Raw genomic sequence first — 21,610 nt, forward strand, 5'->3', positions numbered from 1 at the left:
AGCTCACAGATAACAAGTATGTATTGTATGGCTATGAAATACATGTGTGTGTGTTTACAAATAAAAAAGGCTGCATGCAGTATTAAATGTATGCAACTTTGCACAACTCTGTTTTTCAACTACTTTATCAGGCAGAAGAGTCAGTGTGTGCATGGCTATAAAGCTATCTGCATTTGTGTGACCTTCATAGAAAAAAGACCACAGAGAACTTCTACTATGTTCATAAAAGCGTAGGCAAAGAACTATTACAGTTTTGCTTTATGTTACGATACTTTTGACCAGGATTCTATGTTCATTCTACCCAGTAAGGTATCTGCTGAACAGACTTTCCCAGGTCTCAGTCTCCTACTTCTTGTTTATTACTTCCTACGTAAACATGGAGCCCTTTGCCTTTGCTCCCAGCATCCTCTCCTACCTGCAATATAAGCTGCTTTGATGAAGCAAAAATATTTCTCTGAAAACAGGGTGTTTTTTTTTTTAAAAAAAAAAAAAATCATTCCCAGCAGCTAAAACAGTGCTTTGGAATGGCACAGGAGGTCTCCTAGTTGGTGGTGGTTTTTTAATTACTCTCTTCATTGAACAACAGAGAAACAACAGACTCATAAATATAGAGCAATGTCAACTGTTTTAAAGCCACTGGTAAACTTGCAAAAGCATTGTGTCTTAACATTAAAATTCAAAGATTATGGCAATTTTTAATTTATCGACTAAATCCAATTTTATATGGATAACACAAGGGCAGTTATGATTTGGGACTGACAGTACTCTACAGGATCCAGCAACTGCTGCCTGCCTACCTTGTGATCTCCCACACCTACTCCCCACCACTACTTTTCAGGTCCAGTAAAAGGACTCAGCAACTAGCCAGAGAGTAACACCCCAACGATACAAAGGACTGTCTACTGTTTCTGATGAAATTACAGAGGGCTGATGTGGAAGGAGTCACTGCTCTGAGAGCAACCCATTGTTCACCATCACCTTTCCAGGCTCCCAGGAGCAGACAGCCCTTTTGCGAGAAAGAACCACACTGCCATACAGACCACAGAACATGATGCAAGTATGGATTCTCTCCTACTTATTTAACAAACAGCAGGAAAAAACCATTTAATCTGTAAGCCACATGGCTCTCTTTCTCCCTTCTGCTGAATTGACTAAAAGTGAGTTACTTTTCTTCACGTAGTTAAAAACCTTTCTTTTTCATAGCTAGTATGGTCATTGTTTGGATTTATTTTGAGAACAAGAAGACAACACCCCAGGACAGAGTTAAAGTTTTTAGTTGTTGTTGTCTGGGAACCAAGGACTTTCTGAGCTCTCTGCCCACAGGTGTGAGGTGGCCAGGAAGTGGGGCATAGATGGGACAGACCTTGACTGATCTCCAGACTGATCAATAAGAGTATTCCATCCCACGAGCATTATGCTTCATATTTAAGGAGAGTCAGGTTCTTCCAGCTAGCTTTGAGTCAGGTTGGAACCAGGATGGAGACTTGTTCAGGGGAGCTTCTTTGGTTCAGCCTTTTGCCATCCTGCTGTTTTGCAGAGGCCTCTGGGCTTTTCTGCCTTTTTCTCTTCTCTCTCTCTGGGATTGGCTGTTCGGGACCAGGTGCCTGGGAATGGACACTCGGTGTGGGCAGAGTCCATGAGGAATTGCATTATCGTTTATTTTATATTATATTTCTATTTTATATATTAGTAGTAGTAGCAGTACATTAGTGTTATTTTATTAAACTGTGTTTATATCAGTCCACAAGTTTCTCTCTTCCCTTTGGATTCCCTCCCCTGTGTGGGAGTGAGAGGGGAGCTGGGGTGCAACTGAGCTGCTATTGCGATTGTATTGCTACCTTGGGTTAAACCACAACATCAGTCTACAGCTTGCTCATGCACATCTATACATTTTAAAGATTGCATCCTTCATTTTACTTTTTTCTCCCGCTTTCTAGATTTCCTCTCTAGTTCTTCTCCTTAGTTCCATCTGCTTCTGTGCCACATTTGCTGTAGATATCTATTACATTGTTATTCCCTGTTTTCCCCCACATCCCTGTTCCTTTCACTGCACAAAATGTCAAGTATCACCAAAAAGCTAATACTAAGCCATTTCCACTGTCAGTTAGCCCACGATGGTATTTCTTGTGTTATTCTTGGTTTATGCATTTTTAGAGATTCGAACAATTTAGAGAGTGAAACAGTTCTTTAATCTAATTTTGGTTTTATGCAAATTTCACATTAATTAAATTATTCTGGGTTATTTCAAAGATTCTTCAGTTTTTCTCTTATTTTTATTGGTCCATTCTCTCTCAGATAATACAATATGCCTTCATTACTTATTTTGACCTTTTGGCATTCTTACTTTATTATCATTTTAATATTGCCATTAACCATTCCATAACCTTTACAGTTGCCTAGTATATGATACACATCGCTCACACCAACCACCAGTAATTCCTTACAGCACTTCTGTATTCATTCTCACTTCAAAACAAAGGCACTTACAGCCATTTTGAACCAAGGATTTCTCTTCAGACACTTATTTCATCTCTCTCCTTTCCAGCCATGACTTTATCCCACAAAATGTCTAGCACAAAATGCGGTGCCAAAATGTAACAGCTTATATCCATTTCAGTTCGTCACATTTACAAAATACTACTCACATTTAGGATGACAGAGGTAAGGGAAAAAAAAAATAAGTCTCTTTTTTATGTTCAGTGCAGCAGCATTACTTGCATGAAGCCATATTTTAGTCTCAGTCACAATGTAAATCCAGCACAATTCCTATGTCTAAAATGGGTTCACAGGTAGGTTAACAACAGCTCCAATACACTACAGACTCTAGAGCTCTGTCCAACCTTCACTTTGTCCAAAGTGTTAGAGGTGCTGGGATAAAAGTGATTCTGTATCCTGCTAAGAATTAAGTTTAGGACATTTATCAGGGTAACTCTTATAGTCATCCTTTACATTATTTTTCTTCTGTTCTTCTATATAAACCTTTTCAACTGTTCCACATTGTTACAAATATTCAGATGGGAAGTTACTATGTCAAGTATGGCAAGGGTTCTGACATTCCTTGCTAGGAAGTAAAGACCACTTAACTTGATCTTGTCATCTGGCATATCTAAGATAAAAAGGGTTGCATCATGTATATATACTAAGAAGCAACAGGTTACTTTCCAGCCCCACCACTGATATTTTACTCCTATATCACTTTCTTCTATATCATTAATAGTATATATTTCAGAAATTGTTGTTCTTGTATAATTTTCAAATATTGTTGATATTCAATGTAGTTTTTTTACTAGGATGTAGAATCACATTTTAGTGGAAAATATACTGAGCATGAACATACATCCCTAAGATGCTTCTCTCAAATGCAGAATCACATGCTCAATGTTTTCTAAAGTATTGTAATTGCTAGGAATATAAACACTGACTTTCAAACATACACAGATTACAAAAGCTTTTTAAATTCTATCCATGTATTATGCTTTTATACAGTAAAACAGAGAGCTACATCCTGTGTGGGGTCATACCTGTCACTTGCCACTGCATGTCATGTACCATGCTTTCGAAGCCCTTCCAAGTCAAAGGAAACTTGCTAGAGCAAGTAATTCCTATGTATGTGAGAACTAAGGAACCTTGGCTTCATACTGATTTTTATCTGGTGCTCATCTGACTTCAGGTTTAGGGATGCAGAATTTGATCTAAACTATTTTCTTGAGCTGGACTTCTATAATGGCTGTCCTCCATGCAGGTACTGCAATGGTTAATAACTACAGCTTGAGTGGGGCTACTCAACAGAAGACAAAGTCCTTCTTATATGAAACACAGGAATTAAGTACACTTGAGACCTATGCTGCCTCCAGTTAAATGTGGCTGAAATTGGAGAGACAGTCTTCAAAAGTTATTAGGCATGGATGAAAAATTACAGCTTTTATGTCAGGATTACTAAAACCTATTTCCTTAATAGATCAAGCTAAGCATGGCAGGATTCAATTCTAATATTGTAACTGCTTAAATGTTTAAACTGTTTTTTTTTTTTTTTTTCAATTATATATTACAATAATTTTTAGTAATACAACGTACAGGAGAATGTATCTGTATACACGTACGTTCCAGAGATGTGCACCAACACCACAGTTGAAGAACACTCTTGCACTGACAAAGCACCCTACGAGATCTTTCACCTTTTGACAGAAGGTCACCAAATCAACTCAAGAATGCTTGTGTCCTAAAAGAACAGCTGAAGTATAAGGCAGAATACCCAACTCTGAGAACATAGCCAATTAATTCTGCACAATCCATATCAGCACTGGAGAAGACCTCTACATAATTGCCATCCTACAGGGGCTTCAGGAGGCTCCAGGCCTAGCACTCAACTATATTCTGCAAACTCCTCTCACACAGTTGGTACAATCTCACTGTAGGTAACAAGAGGAAACAACTGGACCAAAGCATTCACTGGCAAGAAACAGACAGGAAGATTGATGTGTTCTTCCTGTAACAGTGAAGGAGGGAAATTTAGCAGCAAGAAGCTAAGCTGAATGGAATGCGATCACTCGCAGCTTTGCTCTTCTCCTCCCCTTTTATTTTGTTTTATAAAAACATTTTTATTTAAAAATAAGAGAGAAACAAATTATAAGCAGACTGTTTCTTGTTTGTTTCCTAGGTCTTTCCTGGATTAGTACCTTTTGCTGAATTTGAACAGGCAAATAAAAGGAAAAGAACTTGCAAGGTTCTAATTTAAAAATCTCTGTTTTACAAGAAATGCAAAAGGAAGATTTGAACCTGTATATTTAAATCAGTTTTTCTAAACAAGGCATAACCAAAGAGAAAAAAAAAAAATAAATAGAAGACAGTTCCCTGGTTACTAAACGATCTTGATTTCTAAATAAAACACATTGCAAGCAGCCATGCCAAAACTTGTTTACATTTGGTCACAGTATTGCCTTTAACTCAACTAGTAAACTTGGTTAAAATAAAGCTACATCACATTTGACTAGTGTTTTTAAATACCTCTAACATGCACCAGTTAAAATGCATATGGTTTAAAAAAGTACACTTCCATACATGTCAGAAACAATTAAATTCACATTTTATATTTAATATAAAATAGGATGGCAGACATAATCCTGTAAATTTGTACATCAGTCGTTGCAAGAGTTTAAGGTCATACCTTCAGTTTAGATACTTCCTTGCTCCACTGTTGAATTTTTTGGTTTTAAAAGGACACAAACACCAAACAGATTATATACTTAAAATAGATTATATAGTAAATAACAGCTTGTATTGCTTTTTTACACTTTCGATATCGAGACCTGACATTCTTCAGACTAAAACACAACTCGCAGTCAAGTAAAACTGTATTTGTTCTGCTCAGTCCTCAAAGTCACTAAATTTCAACCTACAGAACACAGATTGCAGACCCCTTCACATTGTGTCTCTATTAATAGGGGTTTAATCACATAAGTTAGCTCTGAGTTCAACACTGCCCTCCACCTTCTAAATCAAGATACTGCACTAGTGCAGTCACAGGCAACAACTGAATTTTCAAGATGTGGTATGCCACATATCTATTAGTTTTCCTAAAATATTAGAAACACCAACGCTCGGCATTTACTTTCTATTTCTAAAACGTTCTCCATTCTCTCAGTTTCTGCTTACATTTTACTTATAAATATTTCAAAATAAAATCACAAACTCTTCAGGAACTCAGAAGTGGGGTAGTCCACAATCCATCCTCTGCTACAGCACAAGACAGACATGCCTGGCCTTCTCTTAAAATACTATGTAAATTAAAGATCTGACAGTACTGACATTCAGTAAGTGGTTTGTTCAAAGATTTGGTAACTGTTGTCTGCCCATCCAATCCCATCCTCTGTGTGTTAAAGCCAATACCTCTATTTAGCCACATGTGTATTTAGGAGATACCTCCAGTTCGTTGCCAGCCTACAAAAGAACAATAATTCAGGATTCCAATGGTCCTGGCAAATCAGTCACATAGCAGAGGGGAAAGTTTCCAGCTGGGCTGCACATTCATTTTGTGTGCTACATCACCGCCCTTGCTTGTCCTTCATCCACATAGTACTTTCCTACCGATCTTATTAACGTTTGCCCCTCTGGATGTTTTCATTGTAAGAAGATGTTCTAATTTGAAAACCATTTACTTCTGAATATATGCTGCTGAATTACAGTGCCATCAGAGGAAGAACAGCTCAGCTTCTCCTCTAAGCATTTCTTCAGGCTAAAACACTTCTACAAATATTCTCTGCAGTTCAAACATTTATTACCAGGTTTCAGAGTAAAATTAAATTACAGTCATGGATACATTATGTTTATTAATAAAGTGTCACAAAAATATTAGTGAAAGTTAAACAGGTAAAGCAAGGACATCAGGGAACATAAACGCTCAAGTTCCAGTAGCAATGTTTGCTTTGCCAGGTTACACATCCTGTAAGTTTGATGGAAAGCATTGCACATTATGTATCAAACTACATGGCCAGGAATAAAATTAACTTCTGAAGTTCTGGTTGGGATTTTAATTTTGCATTAACATTATATGAGAAGCAGAAAAGCAAGAATTCTGTCTGTTTGTTTACTGCTGGTAAATATTTACACAGAGGTTCATGAACGCAGAATTTTGAACAGATGACAGGCACAAATGTCACTGAATCAATCTCTGCAATATGAAGGAAGGAGACAGAGTCACAGGGAAGCTAGGAGTTAGCCCAAGCTCTCTCCCTGCCATAGAAATCAAAGGATCCTGCCTTTCAACATGATGGTAGTTGTTGCATCTTAATTCCCTAGTGTCACATGAGAAAGAAGCTCCAACTCTCCCAGATTGAGACAGGAGGATAGCTCCACAAGCAGCTTAATCCATGTTGCTTTCTGCAGATTTCAATCTTGATTGTTCGCTCACCCTCACACCTGGCATGTCTCTCCACACCAGCTTTGACTGTTTGATGTAATTCTACCCAGAGTTTTCATCTTCAGTTCAGCTGCCATTACTTCCTTAGCCTTTTTTTTTTTTTGTGCACCGTCCACCATCAGAAAACATGTTTAGCTTAAATATATATATATAAATATATATATAGAGAGAGATAGATAGATAGATAGATAAAACACAAATCCAAAAAGCATTCCTGCTATCAAAACTTAAACAAATAGAATCTCCCCCTCAAGCAGAAAATATAAGCTTAAGATTTTTTGCTTTCATGGAAAAAGCTCTTAAGATGGAACGTTTTCAAGGCCTTTTCCAGATTCTAGACAAACATGTCACCCATTTAAGAGCTCCTGGATACCAAGCTAGTATAGGACCAGACTTCTCATTTTTAGGAGCTGTGGAGAAGTAAGCCACACTATGCTGTTATCTTTCCAAGAAATCCCAACTCTTCCAGAAACCATTTAGCTTCTACTTGTCAAATCCCTGGGTGGTAAAATGGATGTAAAATAAAATATAAAGTTTTTGTGAACCGCTTCTAGACTGAAACACTTGGTCAGTTACATAGATAAGGCATCTACACTCTTACATCAACCTATTCTTAGAGTTTTTTCTGCTATCCTAGGGAAGGTTTTCCACATGTTTATCTCACCCAGTTAAAGAAGCTAGTATGGCAATGAGCATGGCATAATACCTAATAAGATTGCTCAATACCAAGACAGGAGATAAAAGTACATGATCTGAGGAAACAGGGATTGTTCAGTCTTCTAAAAAGAAAAAAGCCAGGGAGTGATCTAACTACAGACTGCAACAACTTGAAAGGGACTTAACACAAATTCTCCTCAGATGGTGTAAGATGATGTGTAAGAAGTGTGTAAGAAAAGAAAACTGCCATGAACTGTGTCTTGAGAGATTTAAATTAGATATCAGGCAGAATTCTGTCCACAGGAAGCCTGTGTAACATTGAAACAGGCTGCCTGAAGGGGCTGTGATATCTCTATCCCCATAGGCTTCCTAGACTCCATGAACCAAAACTATAGCTGCTTGACCTGATACAACACTAGCAATAGTCCTGCACTGAGCAGGAGATTGGATGGACTAGATGGCCTCGTGGCAATTATTCCAGACAAGACTTCATTATTTCTCTGATAATCTACATCTCTGAAACTAAGACACATTTCAGTATCAAACTTTAAAAAAAATATTTCAAGTGAAAAGTAGATTCTAATTTATGCTATTCTGCCGCCTGATCCATAACCAGCACTAATATCATCAACCTCTTGTAATTTTGGGGCAACATCAGAACTTCAAGCAAGTTAATTCACCACAATTTTTTGGTCAATATCATCAAGTCTATACAGTCTAATTAAAGGATTTGTGACCAAAATCTACCTGTAATATTCTAAGATAAACAACTGATAAAGAATACAAACCCCCTAATTCCTACCATTTAGAAACTAAGCTTCAGCTACTGTAAACAGCAACTGTCCTATAGATTTTAAAGATTCACTTTGATTTTAGGTTTTTATTTGGTTTAGAAACAAGAACATAGAGTGACTATTTTTTTTTTTCCCTGGAGTCTAACTAAAATCAATTGTCAGGCCCTTGAGGAAGGATGGTGTTGACTGTCCCTACTTGTGTAATGCTAGAGCACAAAAACCTCATGGCAGCACAGCAGTCATCCATGTACATGTGCTAACAGACAACCAGCAATCATTCTGTGTATCTTAATGACCCTTTGGGGCCTCTGGAAATACAACAGCTGGAAATAAAGTTCTAGTCTGAGAAATATCGAGGAATAGCAGTTAGGAAGGGAAAACCAACACACAGATGCAAGGACCAAATGTCACAGAGTAAAACTCACAGATTTCATCACCATTTATGTATAAGATAGTACCTACACAGAGTGCAAAGAGCCCTTAACCCCAGCATACCCTTCACAGAGCTCAACCACTGATTAAAAGCAGAACACAAGTATGAAAGATGCATTTCACCGTAACACCTTCTGCTCCAAACCAAATCAAGTACACAAAGAACTTAATTATTGAAGAACTGAAATATTGGCCCGTTCGCTGCATTCTGGAGGTGGATGGTACATCTAGAGGCAACCAGACCAGCTGCCTGAGGACGTGGCAAGCCTTATCATGCGAGAGCCAAAATGCGCCGGCCACTAGCCCGCCCCCCCGCCCCCTCATTTCCCGGGGAGGGGGGCAGGGATGGCGGGGGGGGGGCCGCGCTGAAGGCACAGCGCCACCTGCCGAGCCGCCCGCGCCGCTCCCGGCGGTGGGACGCGCCCCGGCTTCGGGGCGCTGGGGCGGCCGGCGGGGAAGGACCGAGGTGGCCGGGGCCGCTAGTACGTTTTCGGTCGGAGCGAGCAGTGCGAGTCGCGCTGCGTTTGCTGAACCCGCGCCTCTTCTTCGCTTTTGAATAACCCTAATAGTACTAATAACAGGAGGGACGTAGCAGAAGTGCAAAGTGAGGCATCGTCCTAGCCCTCCGCTGAAATTATTAACCTTCCTCCAAGGCCTCCTGGCAAGGGGGTAAGCCCCGCAGAATCCCACCGCCGCACGAGGGGCTTAAGCAGGGTGAAGAGAACGGTGAGGAGGGTCAGACCCCCGCGATACCCCTCCTCGAACACACCTCCCGGACGGAACCTCCGCGGCGCTCCGCCCCTGGGGGTGCCTCCACCCCCGGGAAAACCTGCCGCGGATCTCATAGCAGCCCCAAGGAAAGGCCTTGAACTTCACCGGGGCTCCGCGTAACGCTCAGCCCTGTGTGGGACTCGCGGCGCCGTCTGGGGGGGCAACAGCCCGCAGGCTCTGAGGGGTAGGGAGGGAGCTCCCTGACGGGCCTTCGCCCAGGTGTCCTCCGGCCCTCCCCGCTGCTGCTCACCTGCCCTCCCGCCGCCGTTGGCCTCAGCCCCGCCGCCACCCGGGGCCGCCCGCCGGACGGCAAAGCCGCGCAGCGCCCGACACCGCTTGCCTCGGGGAGCACAGGCTGCTGCTCCCCGCTTCTTCCCCCAAGCGCTTTGAAAGGCTGACGGCAAAGCTTGGGAAATCACTCTGGAGAAGTTCATGTGTGCGAAATTAGAAAATTAGTGAACAGAATCCTCGGGCTGCTTTCACAAGCAACTTAGAAAAATTGGGGGGGGGGGGAATCAAGCAATATGTTGGGTCTCCTGCCTAGAAACTACTGCATTCTCAGTCTTGCTAGTCCAACCTAAGAGCCAGCAAGCCATCAATGCGCTTAGGTACCTACTTTCCAATACTTTAAAAAAACAGTTTTAAATGGTAGAAAATACTATTCTACATGAACAATCATTTCACACTGTGTGAAAAACATTAATATACCTGTATCTATATCCAGGATAAATTACCTACCAAAACTACTTAGACCGTAAAAAAATACAATGCACAACCACAGCAAAAGCTATCAGGCGAAACCATTTATGGGCATTTTTAACTGGAGACTGTAGTTACTCTTCTTGTGGTCTTGATGTTATAAAAACACACTTAAAATCGACTGTAGCGTGCCCCTGTGATAAATAATGTCGCATTTCCTGACAGTTACTGTATTTACTTTGTTCTGTTCTGGTTTATGCAAATAAATTCAGCACAAAAGACTAACGCATAAAATTATAAAGTAAGCATCTCTTTACAAGGCGAAAAATATCTCGTGGTCATCAGGCCATTTGAAAGAACTTCTCACAAACGGTTTGTGTTTATGCTGACAAGGCTGACAGAAATAAAATTCTGCCCATGAGGAGAATGTTGTCATTTCTAAGCTTTGAGAGTGAAAGAGAAAAATTGGAAGCTGAAGTATCTGCAATTCCAACATTAAATAAGATCTTTATTTAACTCTTGGAACAGAAGCCAAAACTTGCCCCTTTTTTTTTTTTGAAACCACAGAAAACTGATACCCAACCTTCAGCAACCTATTACCAGTAAGTAAAATGACTGATGAGGCTAATGAAATATGAGGGAGTTTTCCATATTTTTCATTTAAAAAATGGTACAAGGACATTGCACTTATTGTACATTTAGCTTTTTGTTGTTGCTGAAACATTTTTCTTAATAGAAATCTTATAATTTGTAGTAACATGGTAAAAATGCTAGTTTCAAAAGAAGGGGGTGGGGGAAGGCTTTCTCTCTCAATAACGATCACGGAATGGAAATTAGTCCACTTTTTACTTTGACAAATTATAATAAAAGCCGTTCTTAAAATGTAGCAAAACACAGTACCGTTATGTTCACATTGACTTTTTCAAGCTAATTAAATACAGCTTACAACTATCAAAACACTACATCTAAAGAATATCATAGTGCTCCAAATTTTAAAAAGACCTTTCTTTCTGGTAACAATTCATAATGAGAGACAGTCATAAATATAATTCTGAAGTAACATGCGTGATCTCATTTTTTTTTAAAACACTTCCCTCATTTGTTTAGTCAACTCAAACTATTTTTATTTAAACTTCCATTTTAAATGCATTCTTAATACAAGCAGCTGAAGATACTGCACAGATGAAACAAAAGTCAAAGCCAGCTACAGTACATTCTGTACTGTAAAGTACATTCTACCCTTGACTATTCTCATACTGCTTCTGAAGGCATTAACAAAACTTTCATATTACATTCAGAAAGCAGTACTAAACAATGCTGTCACAAATTTAACAATATTCATATAATTAAAATAATCATCTGGTGTATCTCATAGCTTTGTATTGCTAAAAGTAATACCTGTCAAAAAGGGGAAAAAAGTCTAGTACAAATAAATTTATTTTTCATCATGTTCAGATTTCCTATAAAAGAAGCACTTGGAGACTGAAGAAACCATCCCTGCACTCTGATTCACGGCTCTGAGTGTGAACTAAGAAATTTTGATTTCAAAATAGGCAGATTTTTAAGTGTCCTTCTCCAAAGCAAAATAATTCACTTTATAGTAATAAAAATAAATTCAAATTGTTTTATTCTAGTAGGAATAAAACAAAAAATCTAAAAATAAGTAATAGCACATGCTTGGTTACAGAAAATTGGAGAGGAAGAGAAGAACTTACGAAAGCCATAATAAAAATGCTCTTACTTTTTAACACTATCTCTACTCATTATTTAGGAAAAAATGAGAATAAAATGAAATATACTTTCAGTGCACCCCAACAGTAAATGTTAGCAACAACAACAACAAAAAAAAAAAATATATATATATATATAAACGAAAAAAACTACTTTATCAGTCAGCCATTCAATGTAAAATGAAACAAAGTCTATGATTCACAAAAGCAGAATCCCAAGTGGTTAGTTTGGCTTTCAATCTCCAAAATAGTCTGCTTGCATTTCAGACCTGATACACAAGTCATGACACGCAGGGTGACAGTAGGAAATATATAAAGTTGTATGGAGACCGGAGCTCAGGCAAAACATAGATAAATCTTGTTTTTAACAGAATGCATTGTTTTAAGAAGTACTAAGGAAATTCCACTGCTAATGAATAGCAAAAAGAAAGCATATTATAGTATAACATGCCTGTTTTCATTTTGAAAAAAAAGTACTTAATTTTTTATTTTACCAAGTTTCAGTTTCAATCTTTTGTCTCATAACAATTGTTTGATACCATTTGTTTTATTTTAAAACTCATTTTGACAACCACCTGGTGATTTTGGTAATACTCCCCACTTCAAACACAGCATCACTTAGAAGTTGACAAGGTTAAGTTTGGTGTCTCAGACAAAAGAAATGAGTACAGACTAAGATGTCAGTCGATATTCAAAAGAAAACTAAAATTAGGTTGTTTCATAAATTTTTGTATTTGTTGGCCAGTTTCAAGGGTTTTTTTGACGCTCAGCTGTCCTAAGATTCTGCAGTGGTGTGAAAATAAGAGACACATGTAGGGAAGAGAAACTTTCTGCGTGCCCAGCTGAGGGGGAGGCTGAATCACAACACCAGGAAACCCACTGGCATTACGGACCTACTGCAAAAAAAAAAAAACACCCTTCAATCACAGCCCACAACCACAAGACACAAAGCTGCAAGAAAATAAACCTCATTATTTCCACCGCTTATGGGAATACTTATTAATCTTGAAAATGTCTTCTATATAAACAGAGAAACCTTCTGTTCCCAGTGCCCGGATTCTTGAATGCAGCTTATTAAACACAGGCAAAATGTAAATCTGCACAAGTTCTCCTCTACCTTCATCTAGTCACATCTGATATCCAAATGCTTATTTAGTCAGTCTTCTTCAGTGACGGTGTCCACAATATCTCACAAAAAAAAGGCCAAAAAGTTTTACAGTACCATACATCAGCCAGATATTGAAACCAGAATAAATGCAGCCAAGGAGACTGCCACTCTCCTGGGTAAGCAGTAATACAGTCTAATGTGACAAACTACTTTCAGGCTTTTGAAATATAAGAAAGGAGGCATTTTCCTCATTTTTGCTTGGGTTTTTGGATTCTAACCCAACTTCAGTTGATGGAAAAACCCTTATTAATCTCAGTCACTCATACTCTAGCCTTCCCAGCACCACACAAACTATTACAGAAACGGGGGATATTATCCTGCTCTCCTCTAATATTTATGAACCAATTTCCATTACTGAGGTGATCAGCTGGCTTTGTCCAAATGATCAGGAGAGTGACCACTAAGAAAAAGCAAATTTATTCATGCCAGATTTTCAAAGCACTTCAGTGTACAGTCAGCAGCTCAAGTACATGACCAAAAGTTTAAGGTACTGAGCACTGTTGGCTCTCAAAGAAGTCAGATGGTTCTGAATAAACTCAAGGACCAGCCTCTTAAAATTCTGCCTGCAATTTACTAACTTTGGCCATGAAGAGAACAGTTCAGTGTTGGTTTTTTTGTTTGTTTTCTGGCTTGGTTTGAGTTTTTTTTACAATTATTTGTTACGTGACAATAATAAATGCCAGAGTATTTTTTTTCTCTAGCTACAAGCAAAACTAGATAAGCATGATTTTTCTTTCACTTTTCTACTAACTATGTAAAAAAAAATTGCCCAAATAGTTCAACTCCATAAATATGAGTAATAAACATGTAAAGATCAAGTCACAAATTGGGTGGCTGCAGAACGATGTACTGCTATTATGTCACAAATATATATTTTTTTCAAACTTCCTAAAGAACATGGAGGTAGAGTCAAATTAGAAACATCTTTCTTACTTAAAATAACTGATGCTGAAACCAACACAACTACTTGCATGAATATGCAGAGCGGGATTTAGACTGTACTCTTTTTGTCTTGTATGAATTATCCATCGCGTTTCTATTGTATATTATTAAAGTGACTTGCTTTTTTATCCTCCCAACCCCCACATCTGTGCTGCTGTAATTTACATGAATTGCAGTTAATGATCACTTGTGTTATGCTTAATCAGCATATCAATAATATACTCTGCAGCGACTAAGTAGGTCTTCTTTCTTTCCCCTTTAATGAAACCTATAGAAATGCAACTGGTATTTGACTGACGAGCATTACAAAAAGGTTGCCTAGGCAGGTGCTGGAGATGGTAGTACAGGATACAGGCCTTGTGGCTGCTGCCAATCATGTTCACGCATCAGCAAAGCCCGCTATTATAATTTTTAATTCTGTTGCCTTGCTATCTAGAAGAGCTGATGTTTTGTACTTAAGGGATTTTAATGAGCTTGACCAGATCAGTGTTACTGATGCCAAGACTGTGGCTGTGTGGGATGGTTCAAGGAGAGATCACATTCTTACAGGGTGATACTATTAACCATGGTCTAAAACACTGCCATTAGAGTGTTCTTATGTGGGACACAGAAGTCTTTGAATACAAATGAGCTACAAATCTTAACACGAATATTCAGGAATTTCTGGAAAGCTGTTATTATATATGCCCAAGTCAAGGCAGACTTAAAAGAATAAAGAACCAGCACTGAATGCTGAAAATGACAACCAATCAATTTGGGTCATTTTGCCAGAAATCAATCAATATCATCTATTGATAAGATAAAATTATTAACCTGGCAAGAGGTTTATTAAACACTTCAGCTAAATTATTTTTAAAAATTCAGTAAGTCACCAGCCTCAGTTTACTGACATTTATGGCTTCACATAAGAACACTGCTGCACACTGGAGAGGAATTGGCACAACACCAATATTCTCATTTGCGAATCACAGCCTCAAGTGTAGCTCTATTAGCTCCACCTTGTAAATCACCACTATGCTATTAGCAATCTTTCAATATGATGTGACATCTTTATTATAATGTTTTTCCACTAAAGTTTAAGTTCATATTTTAGTTAGCTCAGAGACAGATGCAGCTATATTTACCAGGTTTAATTAATTGACTATAAATAAAAGGCTGTAAGAAGGAGGTGTCTCTTTCACAGGATGTTCAAGCTGTCATCATTTTACAGCAAAATGCAAAGTCAGACAGGAGAGATGTTACTATTTCTATACTTTACATTCATGTCTCAATATGTAAGCTAAAACTTTCACAGTATTGTGAAGGCTACAGTTTAGAGTCTCAGTCCTTTTGCAAAACCACTCATAGTACATGATCTACTTTAATCTATGACCACGCAATTTTTCATTAAGAATTTCATTAACTTGTGAGAACATCAGTGCAATTCCATTATTTACTTTGGCTTCGATAGGAACAGCATGCACAGACACACACAAACAAGTTGTGCTGGATTTACCTGACAAAAATTTGCAGAAGCTAATAAAATTTCTTTGAGAGATCTGGGGGCCCTTTTTGGTGGGGTAATGTAGCACATCTGTTTTTCTTATAGCCCCCAAGATACCCTGAATCATTCCCTACCAACTTCTTCAGGCATCCAAGGCAAGAGAGGCACAGCTGCAGGGAGCAGAGCAGTAGATATGCACGGCTGCAAGGAGATGAGCAGAAGAGAAGAGGGCTGGGCAGCTGGGAGAGGAACAAAAAAAACAACCAACCAAAAACAACAACAACAACAAAAAAGGTGGGGGCTTTGCAAGAAAATAAAAAAGAAAAATGCAAGAGGAGACAAAAAAGGCTGATGAGCTAGAAATTGCTGGAGAGTTCTCTCTTGGACATCCTGTTTATAGAGGTTTCTTATTGAGAAAAGTCAGCAGGAACAGCCACTAGGAAGAAACATGAACCCTCTTCCCGTTTCTTCTCCATGAGAATGGAACAATTTGTTTAGAGACACAGAGAGACATCCATGTATAAACTCAAAAAATAAACAAAGCCTTAATCCTTAAATACTGCTAAACACCCACATAACACTTAATATCAAGAAGGCTCTACTTTAATACTAACAACTGAATTCCACAAGACAGAGATGCAAAAGCACTGTCACGACTAATCTCTGTAAGAATGATAGAAGTGAAGTTACAGCTTGCCCAAAGCTGCAGAAGAATCAAAAAGCAGATGTTCATGATCCTACAAACAAGCCAAAGAGCAAATACCTGCCAACACTGAGAATTCAAAATGCAGTTGGTTTGCAAAAAGGACAATGGCTGGACTCTTAGCTAGCAACTCCTCACCCTTATCAAGGCTAGAGACAACATTTCACAAGTATTTAGAAGTGGCAGTACTCTCTGGCAGAGATTTACTCATAAGGTAAAGAGGTTTACTCACAGGAAAGCAGAGACTTGTGAAAACTCCTAGGAGTTGTCATCTTAAAGCTAGGAAACCAAAATAAGACAGCCTTAGATCAAGGGTGTCAAACTCCTTTTCACCGGGGGCCACAACAGCCTCGCGGTTGCCTTCAAAGGGCCAAATGCAATTTTAGGACTGTATAAACATAACTACACCCCTGCCTTAGATGAAGGAAACAGAACACCATCAAGGCAGGCACAAGTGATGAGAAAGCAAGAGAAAGCTCTCCAAGAGCTGCCTTTCAGCAAAGACTTGACAGTATAACCTTCTCTGAAGTTGAGGGAAGCTCTAGGCACTGGGGTTTCAGCCTGCCAGGTGAGCTTTTTTGTTCAAGGGACAGAATGCAGAAATGCAAGAGTATCCTTGCATATCTGCACTATGCAAGGTAGCAAGAGAGTAATGGGTTGTTCCTACTATGCTCAAACACACATACATATTCCTCAGAGACAAGAAGCTGGGGAGTGACCACATATCAGCACCACTGGATGGTTACGCAGTAATATTAAGTCATCAAAAATTTTAAAAAGAGACTGGTGGCAAATGCTGTGTAAAAATTACAGTTAGCAAGTCCAAAAGTGCAGATGCTCTAAGACTGCACTCCCATGTCTCCAAATAGAACGTCTAGTTTCATTAGATCTGGATACACGGTAAATAAGAAAAACAAAACGAACTAACCACAACAAAACATAAAAAAAACAACCAAACAAACAACGAAACAACCCTTCAAGAACATTATTTTGATATTTATTTAATTTCTAAGTAACAGTATTAGAACAATTCAGCACAAAAGCTATAAGTACTTGCGCCACCTGGATATGCCCAAAAATTTTTCAGCTCCCACTACTTCCATCTGAATAAATTAGCAAGTAATACTATAAGATACAGTCCTGTGATATCTTTTAGAAATACACATTGTGATAGAAGAAGGAACAGTACATAAAGAGATTTTATTTGTTTTCCCCCTCAGTGCACCTCTTTCTTTCTTTTTCTCCAATAAGAGTGAGCTCTTCCTGGGGATTATATGCAGGGCGATGTATGTCCTAAAGAGAAGGCACCATACCTGTATAAGCTATATATCGCAAGTTTAGAGCAGACTATTTTTGAAGCTTCAAACCACCAGCACTGTTGCACGGTGTCCTCTGAAGAGGAAACAATGGTTAAATAGCACATTGGTCTGTAGCAGCACTTTCCCATTTCACAGTCTAGTGAACTCACCCCATGTGATGGATAGGAGATCCAGCCCAGCTCCCCTTGAATTGTTTTTGAATCCAGCAGATTAACTACAAAAGAAGAGAAAATGAAGAGGAATGAGTCTCATTTGCCTCTGTCCAGTTAACCCCAGTTACCCGTACCAGAAGATGTGTTGATTTGGGGACCTTGTGAAACAGTTGATTTGTTCAGGTGGCCTGGCAGTTAGCTACAAAGAAAAAGGCAGACAAATGAAAAGGATCCTCTTGTTTATCTTAAAACATGGCATGAACAGCAGACGGGGGAACTTTTCAAAATAAAAAAAGTGACAAAAAACAAACAATGGATCACTGGCCAAATTAATTACAGCAGGGGGTGGGAACAGAGTGCTTCTATCAGCTGCACAAACTGTAGCGTTTTCCCCTTGGATGCCTGAAATTTGGGTCAATGCATCTAACCACACAGGTGAGATCTGAATATTTTAACCATTATTTGATTAAAGGCCTCTATTTGGCATATATAATATTCTCAGAATACAGAAATAAATAATGAATGCTGACTAAAATCTTTCCTGCGGTTCTTTCCTCCTCCTGATCTAATCTATTCTCAAATTGTCTTGCAGTAGTGAAGTGTTTTCTAAATGTAGTGTGTAACACATTAGATACAAAAGTAATTATTTACAATGTTACAAGTTCAGACAAACCTACTTTTAAAGAGGGTCATCAATTCATTGCTAATCTTCCTGTTATCTTTTTTTTTTTAAAGAGGCATGCAACAATTTTCAGAGTAAGAAGGAAGATATTATTTGTAAACAGTCTGATATAGAAATTTTCTAGTCGATCAAATCAGTATTTTTATATCCACTTAAAAACATGACAGGTATTTAAAATACAAATTAATGGCTATTCTTCTTTCGTATTTGCTTGTTATAAAAATAAATTCTATTCCTTATCCTGGCCATATAGTCTCTAAGTCCTTAACCACACAGTTCCCTAACTAATCATTTATGTATTAATATGAAGCATAAGAGGTTAATTGAGACAAAGTATCACACACACACACACATACAAATAGCCTTTATATAAATACAAACCGATGAAGTATTAACACACGACATTACAATGCTGTTTGCAACTGCACCAGTCTATGCACCTTCAATATTTATTATCTGCAATTTGGGCTTACTTTCATTGTGCTCCCACCCCCATTTTTTCCCCTTCAATGTGGAAATTACTGACAATGAGACAATAAATAAATCACATCATGTGCACGGGAATTTTAACACCCGAGAATGATGGACCTGAAAGAGGTGGCCACTATAGCAGTCTGAGCAGCTTCAGCTCCTATTTGTAAGCCTGAAGGGTTGTCACTGCTCCCAGAACCAGATGGTATTGGTGCTCAGAGAAAAACAAAAGGACTAAAAAGAGAACGAATGAGGGAGATTATCTATGAATCTGCTAAGTTAAGCAATTTGTATTATTTCATCATTCTCCTTTTAATTGCTGTTTAATTTTGGACATCACTTAAAAAAAAATAGAGCTATGAAAGCATTTTTTTCCTGTTATTGGCATGTACAGGAGGAGACACAGTAGGGAAAAACAAATGTCTAGTATTAGAAACAAGACCATGTCATAAACAACCATAAATCCATACATTTGTCTACATTTGTGTGTGCATGCATTTGTGTTATGTGTACATATGCAGTGCTATACTACCATGAATGAGCTGCTCTGCCAACTATGTGAGGAAAATGTTTCCTCCTGCAGTATTTTGAATGTTTACCTACATCAATAAACAAAATATTGTTCCTAATCTTACAGAAATAACATAATCCAGTATTATATATTTATTTGCTCTGCATTTATTAATAATTAAATTCTCAGTCACCTAGACAAAGAAAAATCAGTCAGTCCTTTATCGAGTGCATAGGGCCCTAGGCAGACTATTCTGAAGCGAGGTTTGCATGTACAAAAAGGAAATACTAATAAAAATTCAAAAAGAAGAAGTGCACATCTTGCTTTCGTGACTACAAATTCACACAGATTATGGATTTCCCGCAATAAGACAGACATGTTTGTTGTGTATCTCCAATACATGGTGGTGAAAGAAGTATGACTTCTGAGGTAAATTACTTGGCAATAAGTTGCTAAGGCAAATCACTCACGGCTAAACTTAAGTAATGTATTTATTCTTTAAGAATAAGCTTCTTGAAAACATGATTGCAGCTGCTCTGAAATTTATGAATTCAGTCCAAATTGATCAGTTTCATCCCGAAAAATAAACAGGCAACAGACTGACAAGCTGGTGGTAGTTTCCCTGCCCAGACCTGCCAAGAAGCCTGGCAGTCAGAGCATGCCCGCAAGGTGCAGATCAGCCTTCAGCATCACTATCCCATATTGCTCTATGCTACCTCGATAATGCCAACTCCCTGCTGCCTGTCTGTATCTCAGAGCATGTTCATCAGGTTACCAGGTACTCCTATGAGAAATAATCACAGGCATTACAACAGGGCCATGACGACAACTGAATATTCAGTGCAAGCCATGTGTGGCCCACGACAGGTGGATGCCCCAGCCATGAGGCAACTTGTGTTGCTGTGTATCGAAATGAAATCTATGACATTAACATTTTTTCAGCCTCTCACCTTGATTCCACCTCACCTCCTTCAAACTGGCACTGCTGGGCAAACTACTTTTCCATGTTCCTAGGTATTTCACTTCATTTTAGAAATCATTAGAATGGAAGTTTTCACACTGACTACAGTAGGATTCTAGTTCAGAAGCAAGTCAGAGAATGCAAGTAAGTACCTAAAAAGAGTGGTATGAATGCTCCCATTACTGACAAAATAATCAAAGCAAAGCTATGTTCCAGTCCTGTAACTTTATTAATAAGTAGTTTTGTGCTAAACATATTTATATGCTTTCACACTGCACAGTGTTCAACTTCTTTCATTTGTGCAAGAAGGAACAAAGCTTGTCAGGTCAAGTAACTATTTAACATCTAGCAGAATAAGATCAGAAAACCTTAAGTTCCTTCACCTTTCTAGCCACATGCTCTTCAGTGATTATAAAGACCACTTGTTTCCATTTTATTTTAGTGAAATGCCAAGAAATAAAAGACCAGGGGAGCAAAAAATTACCTGAAGAAAGCAAGCATAATTATACTGACCCCCTAGATAACTCTGCCTTTGCCTGGATGTCTTTGTCATTTGTCTAGTAAGATGATGTTACAGTCAAGCAGAAACACATAGGAGACTGCCTGAGTGATGAAATTGTTTAGAATCCAACTGAAATTCATACATAGAATACTTTTCCCCTATTAAAAAATAAGAAAAAAATATTTTTCACCAAAAGTGTACTGTTCTTTAATAGTATCTAAAATGTAAAACATATTCCCTTTCAGCTAGTCACCTGAAAGAAATGCTTCCCTCTCCCTGAAAAAAGCTTCTATGACACTCATTTTTCCTATGACTTCAAGATAGAGTTGTACACCTCAACAAAGAGCAAACAATTAATACAGAACCTATAGGCTGCAATGATCATGGTCCCTAGGCAAAAATGATAGGGAAGGGTAATGTTATTTTTTGTCATTTTATGTTCTAACATTACATATCAGTCTGGAAATTGAAGGCGAAAATAGCATTTCTGTACACTAAGACTGAAGAAATACTTAAGGAGTGGATTAGATATTAATTTTCTGATTAATTTTTTTGCATGGATTTGTAGGATTAGGTGAAAATTAAAAAAGTAAAACTTTACACAAACATTGATTACTAATTTCAACTTTTTTCAACCCTGATCCATCCTGTAGTGTAACAAAAGGCAACACTTGGTTCACAAGACTGACCTGACCAATTCATGAAGCGTAACACGAA

General features: G+C 38.3%; 1 protein-coding gene across 2 annotated transcripts in view; it reads right to left on the bottom strand.

Annotated features, from left to right (window-relative positions):
- Positions 1-21,610, bottom strand: part of EPHA3 (EPH receptor A3) — a 228,999-nt gene that overhangs the window by 192,782 nt on the left and 14,607 nt on the right. For both annotated transcript variants that reach the window (XM_082076386.1, XM_082076385.1), the window contains exon 2: positions 17,764-17,828. In XM_082076386.1, coding sequence (XP_081932512.1) covers positions 17,764-17,828 — 65 coding nt within the window. The remainder of the gene's footprint in view (positions 1-17,763; positions 17,829-21,610) is intronic.

Source organism: Streptopelia decaocto (genome assembly GCF_964273445.1).
Source record: "Streptopelia decaocto genome assembly, chromosome: 1".
NCBI lineage: Eukaryota > Metazoa > Chordata > Aves > Columbiformes > Columbidae > Streptopelia > Streptopelia decaocto.